The following is a 23,923-nucleotide window of genomic DNA, read 5'->3' on the forward strand; positions in this document are numbered from 1 at the left end:
GAAATAAGGTGAGTATCTGTATAATCTCAGGGTCTGAAAAGCCCTTGTGTGCATACCTATTAAGGTAGAATCCATAAAGACAAAGAGCAGATTTGACAATGTAAAATTTTAAGACCTATGTCAGTCCAAACATGCCATCAACAAAATTAATAACAAATGGAAAAAGTATTTTTAAATTATGACAAGCAAAAGCTATGGAAAGCATTATTATAAATGCTTTCATAAAAAATGGGCAAAGCTCAACTGGTGTGGCTCACTGGTTTAACATCAACCCATGCACCAGGAGGTCTCGGTTCAATTCCCAGTCAGGGCACATGCCCAGGTTGTGGGCCCAATCCCCCATGGGGGGCATGCAGGAGGTAGCCAGTTGATGTTCTCTCTCAATGATGTTTCTATCTATCTCCCCCTCTCTCTAAAATCAATAAAGAAAATATATTTTTTTTAAATGGGCAAAGACAATGGATAGGTAAATGATCTATGTAAATTAGTATACATAGTAATTTAAAAAAAAAATTTTCACTTAAGAAACTCATTAAAAAATTTAATGAATCCATATTACAGTGCTGATGAGGTTTTAGACAATGCACTTGGGAGTTATCAATTGACACAACCCTTTTGAAGAAGAATTTGAGAGTTCAAATGAAAGGTCTTAAAATTCCCTTTAATGCTACAAGGCATCACTAAAAAATAATTTAAGAATTATCTACATGGAGGCTCACCACAACATTACTTTTTTGGGGAGGGAACCTCACCCGAGGATATTTTTTCATTGATTCCAAGTGAGGAAGGGAGAGAGAGAGACATCAATGTGAGAGAGCCACATTGATTGGTCGCCTCCCACAAGACCCTAACCAGGGCTGGGGATCTAACCTGCAACTGAGGTATGTGCCCTTGACCAGGACCCACGACCCTTCAGTCTGCAGGCCAACACTCCAATCACCGAGCCAAACCAGCCAGGTAACACAACGTTGTTTTTATATAAAATAGAAACAACATAAATTTCCAACAACAGAGAACAGTTAAATAAATTACAGTCTACTGCTATGGATTAAATTATGTCCCCTACCCCAATTCATTGTTGAAGCCCTAACCACCCAATGTGATTATTAGGAAATAAGCTTTAAGGATAAAGAGGTAATTGAGGTTAAATGGGGGTCATAAAGGTGGGGCCCTAATCAGATAGAATTGGTGGCCTTATAGGAAGAGATCTCTCCTCTTCTACCATGTGAAGACAGATCAAGAAGGCGGTCAACTACAAGCCACAAAGAGAGTCCTCATAATAAATCACTTTGGCCAGCACCTTGTTCTTAAATTTCCCAAAAATAAATTTTTGTTGTTTAAGCCATCTAGCCTATGGGATTTGTTATGGCAACCCAAGCAGACAAATACACTCATCTACACTAAGCCATATAATTTTTCTAAAAGCCATAAAGAATCATGACCTAGGAAAAAATTTTTAAAAACTAAAGTAGCTAGAGACTTTTGGTGTGATTAAATCTTTTGTATTTTTTAAGTGTGTGAAGCATTTTTAATGTGAAAAAAAAAAAGTGTGTGGGTACGTATTCTTCCATACAAATAAATACAGTATGTCTTTTCATCCAAAGATTATCAATTGTTATTGCTACATGGTGAACTTGAGCAATTTGTTTATTTACTTTATTTAATGTATTCCCAATAATCTATAAAATTAAACATGTACTACTTCTGCATTCAGGGATAAAACTTGCTTAAATATCTCTCAAAAAGAATAGTTGGCTCAACTCTCTTTGAAATACCAAATCCCCCTGCCCAGCCCATGTGGCTCAGTGGCTGTGTCGACCCATGCACCAAGAGGTCGCTAGTTCGATTCCCAGTCAGGACATATGTTCAGGTTATGGTCCCAATCCCCAGTTGAGCATACAGTAGGCCGCCAATCAATGTTCTCTCTCATTGATGTTCTCTTTCCCTCTCCCTTCCTCTCTTTCTAAAATCAATAAAGAAAAAAAATATTTGAAAAAAAAAGAAATACCAAGTCCCCCAATACTACCTTTTTAAAAAAAATCCTCACCTGAGGATTTTATTGCTTTTATTGATTTTTTTAGAGAGAGGAAGAGACACAAAGACAGAGAACCATGAATGTGAGAAAGAAACATCAATCAGCTATCTCCTGTACACGCCCCAACCAGGAACCTGCAACCTTTTGGTGCATGGGATGATGCTCCAAGCAACCAAGCTACCTAGCCAGGGCCACCTTCTTAAGCTCAGTTATATAAGTTATATTTTTATTTGATGGTACCACTAAGTATCAGGGGTAACTGACTAGAATTTCAACCTAAACAGGTCTCCCAGTACAGTCAATTATAGCATAACACTCAACCACGGATTCAAATATCTAATGAGTAGACAGCAAAATACAAAAGCTACAATTTGATGTTAGAAAATATGTTGCACTGCCTAAAATTCTCAAGATTAGCACCATCCTTAACCAAAAACGACTTCACAATATAAAAGTCAGTTAGTAGATAAAATAACAATCTTAGAAATGACCAAAGAACTCACCTACCTAGTTAGAATACTAAACCAGGCAATAAAGTCATTTGCCCAGAGATAAAAATATAAAAATACAGTACGTAGCCTGGTGTCTTTCAGGAAGAGGTTGCACAAAAGAACCAAATCAATTTAAAAAAATAAATTGAGCCCTGGCCGGTTTGGCTCAGCGGTTAGAGCGTCGGCCTGCGGTCCGGAGAGACCGGGGTTCGGTTCCCGCTAAGGGCATGTACCTCGGTTGCAGTTTGTCCCCGGCCCTGGTTGGTCGTGCGGGTGGCAGCCACTCGATGTGTCCCTTTCACATCGATGTTTCTCTCTCTCTCTCTCCCTCCTGCTCTATCTGAACAAAGAATGAAAAAGTGTCCTCGGATGAGGATAAAATAAATAAATAAATTGAGCTTAAGAATTCAATCATCAAGTTGGGCATACAGTTATGTTTAGCAGAGGTGATCAGATTAATCACTGGCTCACTTAGGCAAGCTGAGTTGATAGAAATATTTTTTTTAAATGCATAAAATAGCCCTGACCAGTTTTTCTCAGTGGTTAGAGCGTCGGCCTGCAGATTGAAGGGTAGAGGGTTCGATTCGTGGTCCAGGGCACACACCTGGGTTGCAATTTCAATCCCCGGCCCTGACTGAAGTTGTGCAGGAGGCAACCAACCAATGTGGCTCTCTCTCCCCCTCCCTCCCACTCTAAAAATCAATGGAGCCTCGCTGGCATAGCTCAGTGGTAAGAGTGTCAGCCGTGCAACAGAGGGTCATGGGTTCGATTCCTAGTCAAGGGCATGTCCTGGGTTGCAGGTTCAATACCCTAGAAGCTTGTGCAGGAGGCAACTAATAGATGTGTCTCTCTCACATTGATATTTCTCTCTCTCTCTCCACTCTTCTCTTCCATTCACTCTAAAAAAAAAAAAAAAAAAAATCAATGGAGAAAATATCCTCAGGTGAAGATTAACAAAACAAAATAAAAAATAAAAATCATTGGAAAAATATCCTCGGGTGAGGATTAACCAAAAAAAAAAAAAAAGAAGCACATTTACCTGGATGTTAACAATAGTTCCAAACTTGCTGAAGTGTTCATTGAGCTTGGTAATATTATTCAACTCCTGAGGGATTTTCTTGACTTCTAATTTGGTATTCGTATACTGATTCTTTCTCAAGAATCCTGGTTTACTCTGATTGTTATTCCCTTGCCTGAAAGAAAAAAATAATAAATCTTGGTTAATTCTCTCACCTTGTACCTAGCCAAGAGATATGTTAGCAAAGACTGTAAGTTTACATTTATTCAAGTGTCTTTTGTAAGCACTTAACATTCTTCAGAAAGTACTAAATAATTTTCACATCCTTATTAAAAGAGCTGAATGGCTAAAATCACAAAAAGAAGAGGCCCAACTAAGATTTTTAAATCATGCTAAAAAGATCCACCACAATTATCAAGGAATCTAACATTAAAGCAAGAAAAGAGTATTATTTTTATGATGTATTTTTCAAATTCTGCAAAAGTACAGAATTTTTGTCTTTTCCATTCATTTCCTGAGTCTCAATTCTTTTCTCTCTCTTTTTTTTTTGCATTTATCTTCATATAGAGCGGGAGGGAGGGGGGAAGAGAGCGAGAGAAACATTGATGTGAGAGAGACACATTAAGTGGTTGTCACCCACACGACCCCAACCAGGGCCGGGGAAAAACTACAACTGAGTTACATGCCCTTAGCAGGAACCGAACCGGGACTCTCTGGTTAGAGGGTCGACGCTCTAACTGCTGAGCCAAACGGGCCAGGGCCTGAGTCTCAATTCTTAATATTGGTTTAGGCCTAGAAATAAATAGTACAAATTGCTAATATCTATTATAAATATTCTGTTAGCTTTTCAATTTTATTTTTTTTAATCCTCACTGAAAGATATTTTTTCCATTAATTTTTAGACAGAAGGGGTGGAAGCATCGATGTGAGAGAGACACATCAAATGGTTGCCCCCACACAACCCCGACCAGGGCCAGGGACCAAACTGCAACTGAGGTACATGCCCTTGACCAGAATTGAACCCGAGATTCTTTGGTCCTCAGGTTGATGCTCTAACTGCTGAGCAAAACTGACCAGGGCAGCTTTTCAATTTTTAAGAGATTCTAAGGATGTCTCTGTGAACCCTGACTTTGAGACATAGTTTGATAATCAATGACTGACAACTCTTAATCATACAAATTTACTAATGCAAACAGAAATAATAAAAGCACAAATTAGATGTTACTAATTAGCAAATGGTCTTACTTTCCGAGCCAAGGTTTCTTTGTGAGTGGCCCTTCCAAGCCACCCACAGCTCTTTTTCGGCTATCTGGTTCAAGAACTACTCTGGTTATGTTGCTATTAATTGAAACAGGAACTGGTGGTTCAGTCTGGATGACAATGTTAGCAGCTGTTGGAAACAAAAATTAACATTACTGACACTGAATTACATTTGGAGAATTTCAGAATTTCAAAAATGATTAAAAGCTAAGAAGCACTTTGAATAGCACCCAACTACTACCATTTCCTTTTCAGAAACACCCAAGCAACAAGAAAAACTTATCAACTGCTTCCTTTTCCTGCTTTTTAAAAAACATACATTATCTAAGTTTAAAAATAGGCAACCCCAATGTAACAAATGATTTAGGCAAGAATCATTAACAGATGCAAAAAAAAAAAAAAATCAGTGAAAGGTTCTTGGAGAACAAGATATTTATCTGTTACCAAAGTATCTATCCATAAATTATTTACTTTACAGTGTAAATACTGAACAATTATCACCTTAGGCAAGCAATCAAACTTACACCATAAATACAGTAAAATTGTTTGTCCCCTGGTGTAATTAAATAAGAAGTTCACATAACACACAACAACAAAAAAAGAAGTTCACTTGGATAAGATATTACTATGGAATTATAATTTTCTTATGTGTGACAATAATACTGTGCTTATATAGGACTATGTCTTATTCTTAGATATAAACAAGTGTCACAATTTACAGTTTCAGTTGGTTCAAGAAACAAATGTGGGAGGGTAAATAGAGTAAAGGGGACCAAATATACAGTGACAGAAGGAGACTAGAGTTTGGGTGGTGAACACATAGTGCAATATACAGATAATGTATTATAGAATTATGCACTTGAAACTTATATAATGCATTAACCAATATCACCCCAATAAATTTAATTTTTTTAAAAGAAAGGGGAAAGAGGAGGAAGGGAGAGAGAAAATAGTGTGTGAGCACATAAACAAGAATTCATGCCCAAAGATGACAAACATTAACAATTGGTGAATCTAAGTGAAGGTATTTAGGTGCTTATTGTACTCTTTTGATTTTCTATAGGTTTAAAAAATTTTAAACTCAAAAGTTGGGGGGGGGGGGGGGAGTCCAGAGCCAGTAATTAGCACATTTCACTGACAACAGTTAAGATTAAAATACTATAAGATAAACTGACCTTACAATGGATTATCTCTGGGTGGGAAGAGGGTGATAAACAAAAAGGTAAACTAACACAAAACTATGCTTGCTATACTTTGAGTATTCTCCCTAACTTTAGTAAGTCCATCAAAAGTAAAATTAGCAGCAAAGAACAACATATGTAAGACTGGATGTTGGGGTAAGAATGGGGGTTGCTGGTATGTTCCATTTCATCTGCGTGACAGGAAAATTATGATGTAGATTCATTCATTTACCATGTATTTCTTGAGCCTCTACTATAGCTCAACAACTGTATTATACTATAGGGATAAATTAGTGAATAAAATAAATATGATCCCTGTCCTTGGGGTTGTGTTTTCAGAGGATAATGGAGAGAACAAGTGTGATGACATAAAGCATTCTAAAATGTGAGATGCTAGGTCTTCCCTAAAATAGTCATCACCACTACCTGACATTGCCTAATGCTTTTCTTTACTGAAGTGCTTTATAAACAAGAAAGACAGGGCTAGAGATTAAGTGATTGCCCAAGATGACAATGCAAGCCTGTTGCATAAAATCCATGTAACTTCTACATTGACAGAGATCAATGGATTGCTGTATATAAATGCATAGAAAGATCAACTAGTGACAAAGATGTGAAAATTTAAGAATATGATCTTCCCACTAATTTCCATAGTTGGCAACAATATATACTTTATAGCAAAGAAAGTAAGAGCATATTCCTTGGAAATTGGTAGACCTGGATTCAAATTCCAGTTCTGCCACTGATAGCTGTGTGACCTGGGGTAAATTCTTTAACCTCTCTAAGTCTGAGTATCTGTATTTGTAAGAAGAGAATAAAAATAGTACCTCTTTTAAGAAGTTGTTGGTAAAGAATATGAAAGATAGACTTCCGGTCAAGATGGCGGCGTAGGGAAACGCAATATCGCGTTCTCCCACAACCACATCCAAGTTACAACAAAACTACAGAACAACCATCATCCAAAACCGCCTGAAATCAAGCTGAATGGAAGTCCTACAACTACGGAATTAAAAAAACAAAAAGCAGCTACATCCAGACCGGATTGGCCTGTCTTGGATCCTGCTTCAGGTTTTTCCTAAATTCTTTCAAACGAGCAGCATCGGGTCTCAGCGAGCCCCATACCTCTCATTAAGTAATACACAGAAACAAACACAGGGAGGCAGCCAAAATGAGGATACAAAGAAACAGGTCCCAAATGAAAGAACAGAACAAAACCCCAAGAAAAGAACTAAGCGAAATGGAGATAAGCAACCTAACAGATGCTGAGTTCAAAATACTGCTTATAAGGATGCTCAATGAACTCAGTGAGGGCCTCAAGAGCATAAAAAAGTACCAGTCAGAAATGATCGCTGCACAGTTAGAAACGAAGGAGGCTTTAACTGAAATAAAGAATAATTTACATAGCTTCAATAATAGAGTACGTAAATCCAAGGAGCAAACCATCGATTTGGAATATAAGGAAGCAAAATACGCCCAACCAGAACAGCAAAAAGAAAAAAGAACCCCAAAAAATGAGGATAGTGTAAGGAGCCTCTGGGACAACTTCAAGCGTGCCAACATTCGCATCTTGGGGGTGCCCGAAGGAGAAGAGAGAGAACAAGAAATCGAAAAACTGTTTGAAACAATAATGGCAGAAAACTTTCCTAACTTGGTGAAGGAAACAGACATACAAGTCCAGGAAGCACAGAGAGTCCCAAACAAGATGAACCCCAAGAGGCCCACACCAAGACACATCATCATCAAAATGCAAAAGGTTCAAGACAAAGAGAGAATCCTAAAAGCAGCAAGAGAAAGGCAGCTAGTTACCTACAAGGGAGTACCCATTAGGCTGTCAGCTGATTTCTCAAAAGAAACTTTGCAAACCAGAAGGGAGTGGCAAGAAATATTCAGAGTGATGAAAACCAAGAACCTACAACCAAAATTACTCTATCCTGCAAAGCTGTCATTTAGAATCGATGGACATATAAAAACTTTCCCAGACAAGAAAAAGTTAAAGGAGTTCATCACTACCAAACCGTTATTATATGAAATGATGAAGGGTCTTTTTCAAGAAAAAGATAAAATGTATGAACAAACAAAATGGCAATGAATACATATCTATCGACAATTGAATCTACAAACAAAATGAACAGGAAGAACAGGAACATTTTCATAGATACAGAGAACATTTTGTTGGTTGCCAGTTGGGAAAGGGGTTGGGGGAATGGATGATAAAAAGGTGAAGGGATTAAGAAGCACAAATTCATTGCTAGACTGACAAACCTCAAAGGGAAAGGGGTTGGGGGGGTGGGAAGAAATAAACCAAAGAACTTATATGCATAACCAATGGACATAGACAATAGTTTGGGAAAAGGTGGGAGGGGGGCGGGAGTGGGGAGGAGGGGGTCAATGGGGGAAAAATGTGGAACATCTGTAATACATTTTACATTCAACAATAAAGATGTGGGGGAAAAAAAAAAAAAGAATATGAAAGATAGTAATACAAATAATAGCATTTGGTTTAGTTGACACAAAACTGTTTGACCTGTAGGGACAATAATGTTATTAGTGGCAGTAAAGAAAATAAAATCAGGATAGGAAAGTATAGGCAAATGTTCACCATATAACTGAAACAGAAAAATATTGTCAGGTTGGCCCATGACCAGTCATTCAAATAATAATAACATGTTGAAATCTCATCATTCTTCCTCCAAACATTTTTTTTTGAGATGGGGAAAGAAAGTTATCAACCCATACTGAAGGTAAATGCTTACATTTAAGGTTTGTGACTCTGTTTTGTAAAGGTCCTAACATATGGTTGTATAATCATAAACATTAAAAATGGTCAGTTTCATTGCAAGATTTTATGTTCTTAATTGTTACTAGTACAAAAGACTGCACTTATGATACAAAGTAGGTCCTTAAATTAGCAGTTCTTTGAGGGCAAGGAACCATAGCATTTCATCTTTCTAGGCCTATATCTAGGATAGTGCCACTATATAGCTAAATAGCCTAAAGTCCTACAAAAAAGCAGTTAAATACCATTAGTATTATTTTCACTTAAAAATACTTTGTTGAGACGACATGGAGGAACCTAGAGAGTATTATCCTAAGCGACACAAGCCAATCAGAGAAAGACAAGTATCACATGATCTCACTTATTTGTAGAACATAATGACAAAACAAACTGATAACATAGAAGTAGGGTACAGACTGACAAACCTCAGAAGAGGAGGTGGGGAGGGTAAGAGATAAATCACAGATCTTACATGCATGTATGCGTAACCAATGGTCAGACTGACAAACCTCAGAAGAGGAGGTGGGGAGGGTAAGAGATAAATCGCAGATCTTACATGCATGTATGCGTAACCAATGGTCATAGACAACCATGCTGGGGTGGGGGGGATAGAGAGGAGAGTGTCAATGGGGAAAAAAGGAGAAACATCTGTAACAAAAATAAATTAATAAAGGTTCAGAGTGAATAAAAAATAAAAATACTTTCTGATTATAGCTTTAAAATAAACTTTGGAGATAAACTATTCAAAAACATTTATTTGAGGTGACTACATAGCATCCTTCAGAGATAGGGTATTAAGTACTTTTAGACCACAGTGAGGTTAGAAATGTTATACTCAGCTCTAGCATAACACTTAGCATCAGAAAAAGTTCGAGGCGTTCTCACCTCTTGGGTTTGCATCCATATCTCCAGATGTTAGGCCAATCAGGTTTGGGCGTTGTGTCTGTGTTCTTGAAAAGAACTGTCTGTACTGAGATCTGCCAGAACTAGTAATACTAGGAGCTTCTGGATTATAACCATCTGGTTCATATGTATCTGAGGAATAATAAGACAACAAAACACAACAAGTCAGAGAGTATTTAAATAATTTCTCATTACTATAAAATAACTGCAAAAAAATAAATTTTCTTCAATAAATATAATTATATCCATATTTACTTCTCTATGAGTTATAGCATATATATAGATACACCTATTGGAAGGAAAATAAATAAAAGTGCTTCATCACAAAACATAGACAGACAAATCCATTCTTAATTATTGATATACCTTATCCAAACTTTAATACACATTTTTAAGTGAAATTTCCACATACATGGAACACCTTATATAAAAGACTGGTTGAGCCCTGGCCGGTTTGGCTCAGCGGTTAGAGCGTTGGCCTGCGGTCCTGAGAGACCCGGGTTCGGTTCCCGCTAAGGGCATGTACCTCGGTTGCAGTTTGTCCCCGGCCCTGGTTGGTCGTGCGGGTGGCAGCCACTCGATGTGTCCCTTTCACATCGATGTTTCTCTCTCTTCCTCTCTCTCCCTCCCACTCTGTCTGTACAAAAAAAAAAAAAAAAAAAATGGAAAAATGTCCTCGGGTGAGGATAAAAAAAAAATAAAAAAAATTAAAAGACTGGTTGAGTTTCCTCTGTTATTATGTCTCACCAATTTCTAGGTACTCTTTTAATTAGGGGGAAAAAAACCAGATCTATTAATTAGGTTATCTGCACTTTAAACTAGAGAGACAACAGTGGTTTCATACATAATACATATTTCAAGTGTTTTATTTCAAAAAGCTAAATAAGATAAATTTTATATTTATCAATGTAATCATTATCTTACTACCACCCACCCCATCAATGCCACATTTATTGCTTGCCCTGTATCTTCTAAACAGCCAATTTTTTAATTTTTAAAATTCTAATGCTAAATAACTATTTTGTTAGTGTTAATAAAAATTCTGAATGTGTTGATCTGCAAATGGTATCTATCCTCTTCATCCTATATAAAATGAAAGGTTTAAGACTGAATGAAGACACTGATTTTCACAACTGTGATTTAGAAGTCCTCGCATTTCTTCATTTTTCCTCAATGGAAAAATTCTTTAAGTCATTCAGATTAAATTTCAGCTATAAAATCTTTACTACTGACCAATCAGTTCTATGATTCAGAGTGTAAGACCATCAAATTATAACAAAAAAAGTTTTCAGTACCACTTGGTTCTCTTGACAGAAAATCTACAAGTTAAGGCTGCAGAAAGTTTTGACGTTACATAATCAAATGACCTTGTTCTATAATTCCTGGGAGTAACACAAAACTCAAGAAACTTAAAAGTCCTTTATGTAGTTAATTATAATGAACTGAAATCGAAAGGCAAAGTGAGAAATATTAAAAACTTCATGAGAACCCACAAAGCACTCCATAGATCTTCAAAATGTACATGCAATAGAAAAGAGTTTTCAAGAAATCACTACGTTATACAGCCAGTCCATACAAGGGGCAGAGAAAAAAAAAAGACAATGCTTATCCACAATCAGAGAGAAACCAGATGTTTTTGTTTTGTTTTAAAGACAAATTAACCTAGTTTTTCTTGTAATATATAACTGATTAGAAAACATACAAGTACATATTCTCTTCCTATCTATCATATTAGAAACTAGTTTAAGGAACAAGCATGACTTTTGTTACCGAGGCACTGAAAATAAATACAGAAGACACCAGAGATGATAGACACACAGGAGGCCTCATCATCTAGCAGCCACTAGGGACAAACCAAAGAAGAACAGAAAAAAAACTACCTATGAGCTTTAACAGGAATCTCTGACAGCAGATCAGGATGCCAGGTCCTCTTAGGCTGGCCAGCATATGGTACACAAGATCAGAGAGGTGGATGGCCATCTGTAGCAAAGCTTACCTGGGACCAGAGGGGTGGGGCTGGAGACTGAGGTATGGTACCCAATGGAGGATCCCATGAGGTTTCGAGGTGGCACCAAACGAGCTGCCAACAGAGGAGGCGGTGTCCCCAACTGAAGTCGCTCAGATGCAGCAGCACCATGTTCACGAGAGTACATGGGCTGTCCTATAGAGAAAAGAATAGGAGGGCAGCTGGATTCAAGGGTCACAAGCTTCTCTTAGGTAATGATGTACTTCCCAAGATTCGAGCCAAGAACAAAGAAAGTACACCAATAGGAACAGTATTTGAGAAAGAGGTAACTCAAGAAATAAACATGCAAACTGGTTAGGATGCACTGAGGTATAAAGAAAGAGTAAGAAATAGGTAGTAAAACTGCATAATCTTCATCTTTTATACATTTAAGTAAAATAACTATGTGCTAATTTGAACAATCAACCATATCAGAGTTATGAACTCTGAGCTGTTATGCATGTAGTTTTGTATCCAATGAGACATGCGATTAAAGGCTGTCACATCTGTTAAAAGACAAAACCAATACACTCCTCCTCAAACACATAATTTCAGGTTGGCACAAAAATATACTCCCATATCTGGGAACAGGGAAAAAAAAAAAAAAAACAGTAATAAAAGAACGTTAGAAAATAAAAAAATAAAAAAACAATCCACCATAAGCATAACCTCATAAAGAATAAGAAATGTTCAAAAGAAAAAAATTAAGAAAGTGAAAATTTGTTATCCCATAAGCAGGTGGGTAACAAATACAAAGGAAAAAAACGACAAACCCCCAGATAAACAGACAAGCCACTGTATATATGAAATTATCACAATATAAAGAATCACTTTGCAAAAGAAGCACATTTAAGGTTATATATGTTGATGTAAGAACAGACACAATGAAGCCAAATATTGTAGAACAAGATTAAAAAGACAAGGTATCAAGGAGCAAAACCTCCCTTTGGTTAGTCATTTAATAGTATCTTTTTCACAAACTACCCCATATGAGACCTATTTATAAGATTTACTTAACATTTTATATCTAAAGTCAGATATTCACTAAGTGACAAAATAAAGTGAATTCAGAATCTTTTAAACACCTGATGAAACTGAGACAGGCCAGTAAGCCAGGATATGTGGAATAGAGAAACTGAGGCAGACAACTAAACAAACTGACAGCAATTTACAACAGATACAAAGATCACCTCCCTAAAGGTAACATGTAGATCTCAAGTTGTATTTTAGCTCCAGACCTAGAAAAGCAGCAAAACCAGGTGGGCGACACCAGGACCAGCTGCAATGACTAATGACCCCCCCTGACACTGACCAATCAGTGAAGACCACAACCCTGAAGGAGCACACCTAGAAAACATGAATATTCTGTTGAAACCCTTCCCCACCACCCCTAAGATTCCTGAGACCCACCCTGCTAATATTCCCACCTACAAGAGAGAAATAAAAGCCTCAAGACAAAAGACCCATCTCAAACTCTCCTTCCCAGGAGAATACCTGCGCTTCTCCCCCACAGGCATGCATCTCCTAAACCCTAAGGGACCTGAGAGGCTTGCAATCAGGACAGCAATGGGCAGCAGCAGTTTGTCCCAGACAACTCCCCTGAACCTGTCCCCGAGGCCTCTTTTTCCTCTCACTTAGTAAGCCAAAGCAGACTAGCTTAGGCTCATTTCCCCAGCCCTTCCTTGTTTCATTGTCCCCAGTTTTAATAAATGTCCTCTAAAATTCACCTGGACTCATGTTATAAAACTTTTCCTGCATGAAGTCAAGTACCCCCCCCCCCCTCTTCCCACACACACATACTACCGGCTGGCCCTAGGCAGACCCACTCAGGGCCAGGCTCCTTTCTAGTAACAAAATGACCTAAAACTTGTAAAATTCCATGAGATTTTTAATACACCTTAATAGGACAAGCCACAAAGCAACCACTTGATTTCACAGTAAATGTAGAAGGGAAATGGATGTGCTAAACTTTATTACCTTCTCTTCCCATATACAAACAAAGGAGGAAGTGCCACATAAACTGTACAGCAAACTACATACTGTATGCCCAGCACCAATCCCTTCAAAATTTACATTAGAAAAAGATCAATCTTTATACTGCAAAAACAATTCAACATATCCTCAATGATCGAAAAGTTGTGAGAATGACCTACTGCAGACAATTCCTTGCAGAATGAAGTAGTGTGCTAAGGAGAAAAAAAACAGAAGTACACATTTCAGTCCATGTGACTAGTTTAAATTTATGATACAGCACTCAATGTACCAAGTATATTTAATTAGTAACTATCTCAAAGTAAATTGGAAACTAAAGGGCTAGCTTACACAATGCCTTTTTTTTTTAAACAAATGACAAAGAACATGCGTTCAAACACTTCAGAAAGATGGCTGTTTACTCAGATGAAGCCTAATTTTCTTCAACACATATTGAAGTCTCTTAAATACTATTTCAAAAATAAACAGTTCCTTTGATAAAAGGCTGATTCTAGATTTGGGCAAACAATTTATAAGATGAACCTGGTGGTGCGCCTTGTTATACCTTATTCTTCCAGAAGCAAGATGGCTATCAAACACTAGCATGTCAAAAACAAAACAACGTGCAGGAGCCAACATGAAGACACTCAAAGATGAAATTTGGACATCGAAAAGTGCAGTAAGGCAGTGAAACATATCAAATATTAAAAATCCATGAGTTCATTATGATATTCAAAGAAAAATACAGTGGTCCCCTTTGGAAGATACTAGGAAACCAATTCATTTTTCTGAAACCGATAAATGAAAAGAAACAAGCATTGATCCTGTCTTTCCTGTCAAAACTGCATTTTAGGTTAACCAAATAGTAAACACTGCCGAGTTTTACTTTGTAGAATGCTAGCTAATAAACATAGAAGAAATTATATAATTACAATATCACACTTTTTTTTTTTTTTTTTTTTTTTATCCTCACCTGAGGACATTTTCCATTTTTTTTTGTTCAGGTAGAGTGGGAGGGAGAGAGAGGAACAGAGAGAGAGAGAGAAACATCGATGTGAAAGGAACACATCGAGTGGCTGCCACCCGCACAACCGACCAGGGCCGGGGACAAACTGCAACCTAGGTACGCGCCCTTAGCGGGAACCGAACCCGGGTCTCTCAGGACCGCAGGCTGACGCTCTAACCGCTGAACCAAACCGGCCAGGGCACAATATCACACTTTTATAACCCCTAATGAAACAACAGATCTAGGCAATAATTGCAATGGCTGCTGAAACCATGAGCAACCGTTAAAATGGATGAATCAGGATAAAAACACCTATACAAACTGATGAATATTTATAACACAGAAAGGAGACAACTTGGTATTATGTACATGATGATGTACTGCAGTAGGAAGTATATAACACCATCAATAAAATATTCATGCCCCCAAAAGAAAAAGCCAAATGTGAACCTAATTAAGTCTCTAGCTCTAACCTCCAATTTTCAGGAAATACAGGGGATAGATGAATGATTAAATGACACCAGGAGATAAATGTGCCAAGTCCAGAATGTAAAAAAAAATTCTTCAAAACAAATTATCTTTCTTCAAAAAATAACTATCAAGGGGGAAACAAAAGAAAGGAAAGGAAATTATTTTAAAGACTTAAGAAACATATCTACTAAGTATAATAGATGTACTTTGGATCCAGCTTCAAATTCATCAGCTATAAAAGGGAAATATGGCCCTGGCTGGTTTAGCGCTGCAGTTAGAGCATCAGTCCTTGGACCAGAGAGACCCGAGTTTGGTTCCCGCTGGGGACCGTGTACCTCGGTTGCAGTTTGTCCCTGCCCCCTGTTGGAGTCATGTGGGTGGCGACCACTCAATGTGTCTCTCACATCGATGTTTCTCTCTCTCTCTTCCTCCCTCTCTCCCTCTCGCTATATCTCAAGATAAACACAAAAAAAAATTTCCTTGGGTGAGGATAAAAGGGGGGGGGGCAGGAACACTGACTGCATTTTTGACAAAGGGCAATTGTTACACTTTTTGGGAAGTGTGATAAAGTACTCTGATCATGTGTGTTTAATCTTCATCTTTTAGAGGTACATAACTAAGTTTTTACAGATGAAATGTTATGTTTGGGGCTTGTTCCAAAATAATCTAGACAGTGGTGAGTTTTAAATGAAGCAAGACTAATCATATGTTTATAAACACCAAAGCCGATAAATGAGTACATAAGGATTACTATATAGTATTTGCTCTTCTGTGTATATTTGAAATTTTCCATAACAAAGTTTTTAAAAAAACAAATAGGTGACAAAAATGCAGAAGATGAGCCATTCACAATTTATATGCACTCAGTTTAGTTTTAATCAGTGCAGAGTATGACTGCATAATTCCAAACTCCAAACATGCCAAGTTCATATTCATATCTTAATGTGTTCATATCTTACATGCCTGACAGTAACATACTCACATTATTATGAACTCTGGTGAGATGAAGACAGTCCTTATTCAAACTCAAAATTTAGCTATTCTTTGTAATTTTCCTGATTTTATTTTAAAGAGAATTTGCAAGGAAAAAAAACCCCAAGGTAAGTTTAAACTAAAAGCCCAGTTAGAAAAAATACACAGCTATACTTCCAAATTATTGGGCCATTTTATCATGTGTCTTCTCTATTAGCAAATCGAAGGTCCCTGGCACACTTTCTGATGTTCCAGGGCTTACACCATACCTGGTACATAGTAGAAACTCAATAGAGCCATTTAAAGAAGAGATGAAAGCTTATTTATTAAAAATATCCCAATGACAATTATTTCTTTGAATGAATATTTCTATGTTCAAATAGGCAAAAAGACAACTACTACAACACAAATCCAAGTAAGACACAAAGGGAGAAAAACTAAACAATACACAATGATTCTGCTGGAGACTGATTTACTGCTCTAAACATCAAAACTCATGATTGTGCACAGAGAAATAATATACCTTCCACAGAATTAAATGAGGAATCTCAAGTTTAGGAATATAGTGTATGAATAATTTTACATTGTTGATAATAGGGAATGTAGTTACAGAAAGATAAAGATAATTTATGTAAATTCATTTGAAGGTGGACAACTGCCTTCAACCTAAAAATCAGTCTCTAGAATCCAGGATGTTATATTCTACTTACTATTTTCTACACACCTAGTACAATGAGATTAGCAGTAATAAAATATTTCTACTATCTTCTACAAAGAAGCAAAAGAAAAGACCAAAATTAAGACAGAAAAGAGTCCATTTAAAAATGATCCTGTGGCCCTGGCCAGTTTGGCTCAGCAGTTAAGAGTGCCAGCCTGCAGACCAGAGAGTCCCAGGTTCGGTCCCCGCTAAGGGCATGTACCTCGGTTGCAGTTTGTCCCCAGCCCTGGTTGGGTCGTGCAGGAGGCAGCCACTCAATGTGTACCTTTCATGTCAATGTTTCTCTCTCTCTCTCTCCCTCCCACTCTATCTGAACCAAAAAAATGAAAAAATGTCCTCAGGTGAGGATAAGAAAAAAAAAAAAGTCCTTGAGTGAGGATAAAAAATTTAAAAAATGATCCTGTGAAAACCCAAACAACAGATACTGAGTTGATGACTTCAAATTTGGGTAAAATGTTTAAATACTTCAGAGGAAATAGTTGATTTTAATAGGTGTATGATACTGCTGTCTTTCCAAACAATTCCATTTACACCTTATTATTTCATTCCTTTTCAGGGTAACAGTATCTGTGACATGTTAACAAAAGTTGAAAGGTTTTTTCTTAAACCAAAAGCATCTGACATTAACTTTTAAATATCTAGGATTTATACTTGATTTATTTTTCTTTAAACATTCAATTTTCCTCTTTCAAAACAACTGACAATTACAGATTATATGAATGTTTCCTTTTTGGCAGAATTAGTTCCTTTGTCACTTGTGTTTCTGAGGCACTGTGTTCACTTAGTTTTTATACACTGTAATTGGTTTTGAGTTTTGTTTTGTTTTTTTTACATATTTCTTTCCCATTTTTATACTTTTTGCTCAAGAGAAAAATCATTCCTTATTCATCAGTATATAGCTAGCACTGAGCACAGTCCTATATGTTTAACCTACAAAAATTGAGATTTCATTTTTCTATATTTACTTTGGGTCCCTAATGACATAATTTTCACAACTAAATACTGTTTGATTTGCTGTTTTCCATTTATTCCATTTTCGGTACTACAAATTTTATTTGTATTTATTTTTAAACATATAATATATACATACATATATATATATATATTGATTTTAAAGGGAGAGGAAAGGAGAGAAAGAGAGAAACATCAATGAGCGAGAACATTGAGTGGCCTCCTCCTGCATGCCACCCACGGGGGATCGGGCCCACAACCTGGGCATGTGTCCTGACCAGGAATCAAACCAGCAGACCTCTTGGTGCATGGGCCAACACTCAACCACTGAGCCACATTGGCCAGACTATGCTATGAATTTTAATAGTAATTTTAATGATAAAATATCCATAATTTAAAATCTCTCAACCTGTTCAACTTTTAAGAATAGTTCAAGTTCTCTCTTATAATACAAACATACATATAGCTTTTTACTTAATTTGAACTGAAAGAAGCTCTAAATTTTTTTTGAAATTACTGATTATAGTATTTACAAAAATAAACAAATAATTCTGAAAGGCAATTTTATTAAAGCACTAAAACAATTTTTTTTTTTAAATCAACTGAATAGAAAGACATAAAAAAAATGTATGAATGAAAAACAATACAGAGAAAAAAAAAAAAAAAAAAAAAAAAAAAAAAGCCCTGGCCAGTTTGGCTCAGCGGTTAGAGCGTCGGCCTGCGGTCCGGAGAGACCCGGGTTCGGTTCCCGCTAAGGGCACGTACTTCGGTTGCAGTTTGTCCCCGGCCCTGGTTGGTCGTGCGGGTGGCAGCCACTTGATGTGTCCCTTCACGTCGATGTTTCTCTCTCTCTCTCCCTTCCTCTCTCTCCCTCCCACTCTATCTGTAAAAAAGAAAAAAAAAAAAACAATACTATACCAAAAATGTTTATGTTAAGATTGCTAACAGAAACTATTACTTAGGTTTTCAAATTTCTCTATAAATTTTAGATCAAATTTTAACTTTAAAGAAAGGTAAAAAGTAGTTCGCATAGCACAGTTTTAAATTGTCCGATATCCTGTGGAATCCTGTCCATCCTTCCAGCCCAGCACTTTTGTCTGGTCCCTCAATCAGCCCTGTCCTGGGGCACTGGCTATGCAGAACAAAGCCAAACCCTTATGTGGGCTTTGAGGAAAGTGCCCACCAATCACAGCCTGTGTTTTGAGTCCCAAAGACCATGCCAAGGACTTTGGGGGCTTTAATTACTTCCCCTACAATCTTCAAGCTACCTCCCCCAAACCACTTCAAATAAATGTCATTAAATAAAAAATTAAATTTCCCAATATGAATATTTCTAGCTTTCCAAATATTCAGTTGCCAACCAACTAAATCTCTTTATAAACACTGACACAGATTATTATAATATTATTATATTATTAGAGGACTATTCTCCTCTAAAGCAGTAAATCACAAATGTAAACAGAAAGTTATCACCTTTCATTGGTCTGAGTCAAAATAGAAAAAAAACACTATTTCATGAAATCAAATATAAAAGAATTGTCCTTTATTTTGATGTTGTCTTTTTGGAATATTAAATGTATCTTTATTTTATTTATTTATTTTTTAATTTTTTTATCCTCACCCGAGGACATTTTTCGATATTTTGTTCAGATAGAGTAGGAGGGAGGGAGGGAGGGAGAGAGAGAGAGAGAGAGAAAGAAAGAGAAAAATCGACGTGAAAGGGACACATTGAGTGGATGCCACCCACACGACCCAACCAGGGCCGGGGACAAACTGCAACCGAGGTACATGCCCTTAGAGGGAACCGAACCCAGGTCTCTCCAGACTGCAGGCCAACGCTCTAACTGCTGAGCCAAACAGGCCAGGGTTTGAATGTATTTTTAAAATTGAAATATTAGATATTTTCATATAAAGTCCTTAATGTGGCAAAATAAGAAGTTGCTAACTCTACTGGTCTCCCAAATTTTCTTAGAAATGTTGCCAGCCTCTGAAAAACAGAAGTTTGGAATTTCTGCTCTAAAAGGCCTTTACAATATACCACAAGATAGTCTTGTTTTAAAAAAAATAATAGAAAATCTGTCCGGTCAGTGTGGCTCAGTGGTTGAGCATTGACCTGTACACCAAGAGGTCATCGGTTCGATTCCCGGTCAGGACACATGCCCAGGTTGTGGGCCTGATCCCCAGTGGGGAGCATGCAGGAGGTGGCCAATCAATGTTCTCTCTCACTGATGTTTCTCTCTCTCTCTCTCTCTCTCTCTCTCTCTCTCTCTCCCTTTTCCTCTCCCTCTCCCTCTCCCTTCCTCTCTCTCTAGAATCAATAAAAGGAAATAAACTTAAAAAACAAAGAAACAGAAAATCATCTTCAAGAAACATGAGGTCAGATATCTTGTTCATCTTGGCTCTTCAGTATACAGTACAATGCCTAGCACATAGTAGGCACTCAATAAATGTTGAATTAATGAATATTAAGCTGAGTCAATGAAATGATAACTGCTAGATTTTTACAAATTAAAATCAAAATGGAATTTTTATAAAGTAAGTCACAATGTCAAATTTAACAATATTAAAATAAACAATTGCCAGATTTTAAGAAAAAGCCCTAGTTGGTTTGGCTCAGCAGTTAGGATGTTGGCCTGTGGACCAAAGCGTTGCAGGTTTGATTCCCAGTCAAGGGTACACACCTGGGTTGTAGGTTCGATCCCTGGCCCTGATCAGAGTTGTGCAGAGGGCAACCAATGGATGTGCCTCTCTCACATCAATGTTCTCTTTCTCTCTCCCTCCTGCTCTAAGAAATCAATGGAAAAATACCCTCAGGTGAGGATTAACCAAAAAAATAAGAACAAAATGGAATTTTTATCATGAGTCATAATGCTAAATGTAATAAAATGAAGATGTGCTATATAAAACAGACTCAACTCTCAGAAAAATAATCCATTTTCATATTTACAGGTTCAAAGGCATTACAAAATAGTGTTAGGAGTTGATTCAGGGGGAATAGATGAAAAAGGATTGATAACCATTGAAGGTAGGTGATAGGTACATGGGAGTTCATTATATTGTCTTCTTTATTTTTATATATGTTTGAAATTTTCCGTTATTAAAAATGAGATCTGCAGTAAAACCAACATACACTTTAAAAAGACGCTATAGTAATTAGAAGACTATGACATACTAAGTATGAAATAGGAAGAACAATTACTTAAGAATCAGATATGGTTTCTGTTCTGAAGCTTAGCTGAACATAAGATTTACATATGTGAAAAGAAATCAAACAATAGGCCTATATACAATTACATGTCTTTATGTAACAAATGCTTTTTGGTACCGTAGGAGTTTAGAAGAGAGCAATGATGCTCCCCATGTACTTAGAAGATGTGGGTCTTAAAGGAATAGGAGAGCAGCCCTGGCCAGTTTGGCTCAGTGCTTAGAGCATCAGCCCGCAGACCAAAGAGTCACAGGTTCGATTCAGTCAAGGACACGTACGTTGGTTGCAGTTCGATCCTGGCCCTGGTTGGGGTAGTGAATGAGGCAACCAATTGATGTGTCTCTCTCGCATCGATGTTTCTCTCCTGCCCCTACCCTTCCCTCCCCCTCTCTATCTGAAAATCAATGGAAAAATATCCCCGGTGAGGATTTAAAAAAAGGAATAGGAGAGCATATTACTAGGACTAAAGACAGAAAAAGAAAGTTGAGCCATGACAGGGGCACAGACAGGACCTGACCAGAGAAGATGCATGTTAGGAAATAGTGAAAAGACATTACCAAGAAGGGAGAGGTACATTATAGAAAGAGTTAGAAGCCATAAAGAGAGGTTCATTTATGCTTTAGAAGGAAGTAAGTGGCCACTGAAGAGTTCTCACAAGGAACTAGTTTTTCTCAGAAAAATTAATTTAGCAACATTATGTGATGTGACTTAGTGAGGTGAAACATAATGAGGTCAAGAAGATAGTAGCAGTAATCAAATGTGAGGTGATTCAAGTGTGGATGAGAGCAGAAGCCATAGTAGAAACAGAGAGAAAGGGCTACTTCAAAGAAAAACAGAAAAATTTATTTTGATTAATTAAATATAAAAAAGCAAAGCAATGAGACAGTCCTGTCAGATTCATTCCAGGTGATTAGGTGGGTGGCATTTCCATTGACAAATAAAGACAGAGATGGTAGAGGTAGAGACTTAATTAGAAAATAACAGGTATGATTTCAGAGAGGCTGAAGCTTAACAAGGTAATAATACCTCCAATAATATAATAACATCCTTACATATAGCTTACAAGATGCCAGGTATCATTCTAGAAGCTTTATATGCATTAATTAATTTATTCCTCAAAACAACCTTAATGAGGTGAGTAATGTTATTATGATCTCCATTTTACAGAACAGGAATTGAGATACAGAGTAGTTAAGTAAATTGCCCAATGTCACAATGACAATGAAGGAATAAAACCAGGATTTGAACCTGGGCTTAATTACTTTGCTGAACTGCCTCTCTATAACATGATAGAGATGAAAAAATGTTTATGATAAAGTTACATAAAAAAATGTATCCATAGTTACCTGGCTCTATAAAGAAAATCTCACAATCCAACATTTTTAACAACCAACTACCTTATTTTTATGTTTTTGGAGAAAGACCGTTTTTAAAAGCCTCGGCAAACTATAAACAACAAAAGAAATCACCTGATAAATAAAAAAGAATTAGAGTTCAAGAAAAACATATTACTACACTTAAATATAATGCCATAAATAACCTAACACTAAATATTAATTTAAATGATGCTCTCTATCTTCATTTCAGTATACAAGTTAAATAATTATTAGGTACATTTTATCCAATCTTTTGTATGCTCTTAGGAAATAAAGTCTTATGTTTTGGATATTCAATCAGAGGAACAATTTTTTAACAGAAGCTTCAAAGTAAATTTACTTTAGAAGAGACTAAATGTTGCTGCCCTACAGCACAGCAGACTTCTCCAACACACAACTTGCTCTTCTCTCCCATTATCACACAAAATTAAAATCCAGCTATATAGCATAACCACACAGTAAACTACCCTGTAAATACAATTTTACATAGCACAATCCATAGAAATACAAATTAAATATATTTTTTAAAGTATAACACTGATATGAAAAAAACTGGCTTCTCTACAGCCTAGCAATTTTAGGTCAAACATTCACTTACGTTCTGATACTGTATAAAGGAGGTTCTGGGGTAAAGGAGGAGGTAGTCTTGCTCCCACTGGTGCAAGATTGGGCACTGCACTTGTCCCAGGCTGGTCACGGTTGTTTATTAAGCTTGACTGTGTTATGGGTGGTCCTGTGGAAAATAAAAAGTGAAAGATCATCAATATTTCCCAACTAATAAAAATACTCACTATAGCCCTGGCCGGTGTGGCGCAGTTATTACAGTGTCAGTCCACACACCAAAGGGTCGTGAATTCATCTCCCAGTCAAGGGCACATACCTGGGTGGCAGGTTCAATATCCGGCCCCCAATGGGGGCACTGTGGGAGGCAACTAATCAATGTGTCTTTCTCACATTGATGTTTCCCTCCCTCTTTCTTTCTATCTTCTCCCTCCCTCCCTTCCACTCTCTCTAAAAATCCATGAGAAAAATATCCTCGGGTGAGGATTAAAAAAAAAAGACCTGCCCAGCTGATGTGGCTCAGTAGTTGAGCATCCACCCATGCACCAAGAGGTCGCCGGTTCGATTCCTGGTCAGGGCACATGCCCAGGTTGTGGGCCCAATCCCAAGTGGGGGGCATGCAGGAGGCAGCCAAATGATGTTCTCTCTCGTCGATGTTTCTATTTCTATCTCCTTCTCCCTTCCCCGCTCTCTAAAATCAGTAAAGAAAAAAATTAAAGAAAAACAAAAAAACCTCACTATACAAGTACTAATTTGGATAGTCATACTTTAAATACTACTTTGGCTTAGAACAGAATTAAGGAATTTGATATATGGAGGCTTAAGCACTGTGAAGTTATGTAATTAAAACATTTAGTTCTAAAACAGAAAACTGATCTAGGGTGAAAAAAGCAGCATTGGTTGCCTCTGAGGGTAGGAGTGAGAAATGGCTGGGAAGAGACTTGAACAAACTCTCTGGGGTGACAGTCAAGTTCTATAGAACGCTCAAGCTAAACGTGTTTTAAGCATACTAATGACTGCAAC

At 37.1% G+C, this 23,923-nt stretch overlaps 1 protein-coding gene across 2 annotated transcripts in view; it reads right to left on the reverse strand.

Moving 5' to 3' along the window:
* Positions 1-23,923, reverse strand: part of RBM27 (RNA binding motif protein 27) — a 91,567-nt gene that overhangs the window by 40,744 nt on the left and 26,900 nt on the right. For both annotated transcript variants that reach the window (XM_036240554.1, XM_036240553.1), the window contains exons 8-12: positions 22,938-23,072; positions 11,661-11,825; positions 9,647-9,796; positions 4,790-4,934; positions 3,566-3,719 (exon numbers count right to left, since the gene is read on the reverse strand). In XM_036240554.1, coding sequence (XP_036096447.1) covers positions 3,566-3,719; positions 4,790-4,934; positions 9,647-9,796; positions 11,661-11,825; positions 22,938-23,072 — 749 coding nt within the window. The remainder of the gene's footprint in view (positions 1-3,565; positions 3,720-4,789; positions 4,935-9,646; positions 9,797-11,660; positions 11,826-22,937; positions 23,073-23,923) is intronic.

The sequence above is a fragment of the Molossus molossus genome, unplaced genomic scaffold (genome assembly GCF_014108415.1).
Source record: "Molossus molossus isolate mMolMol1 unplaced genomic scaffold, mMolMol1.p scaffold_m16_p_4, whole genome shotgun sequence".
Taxonomy (NCBI): Eukaryota; Metazoa; Chordata; class Mammalia; order Chiroptera; family Molossidae; genus Molossus; species Molossus molossus.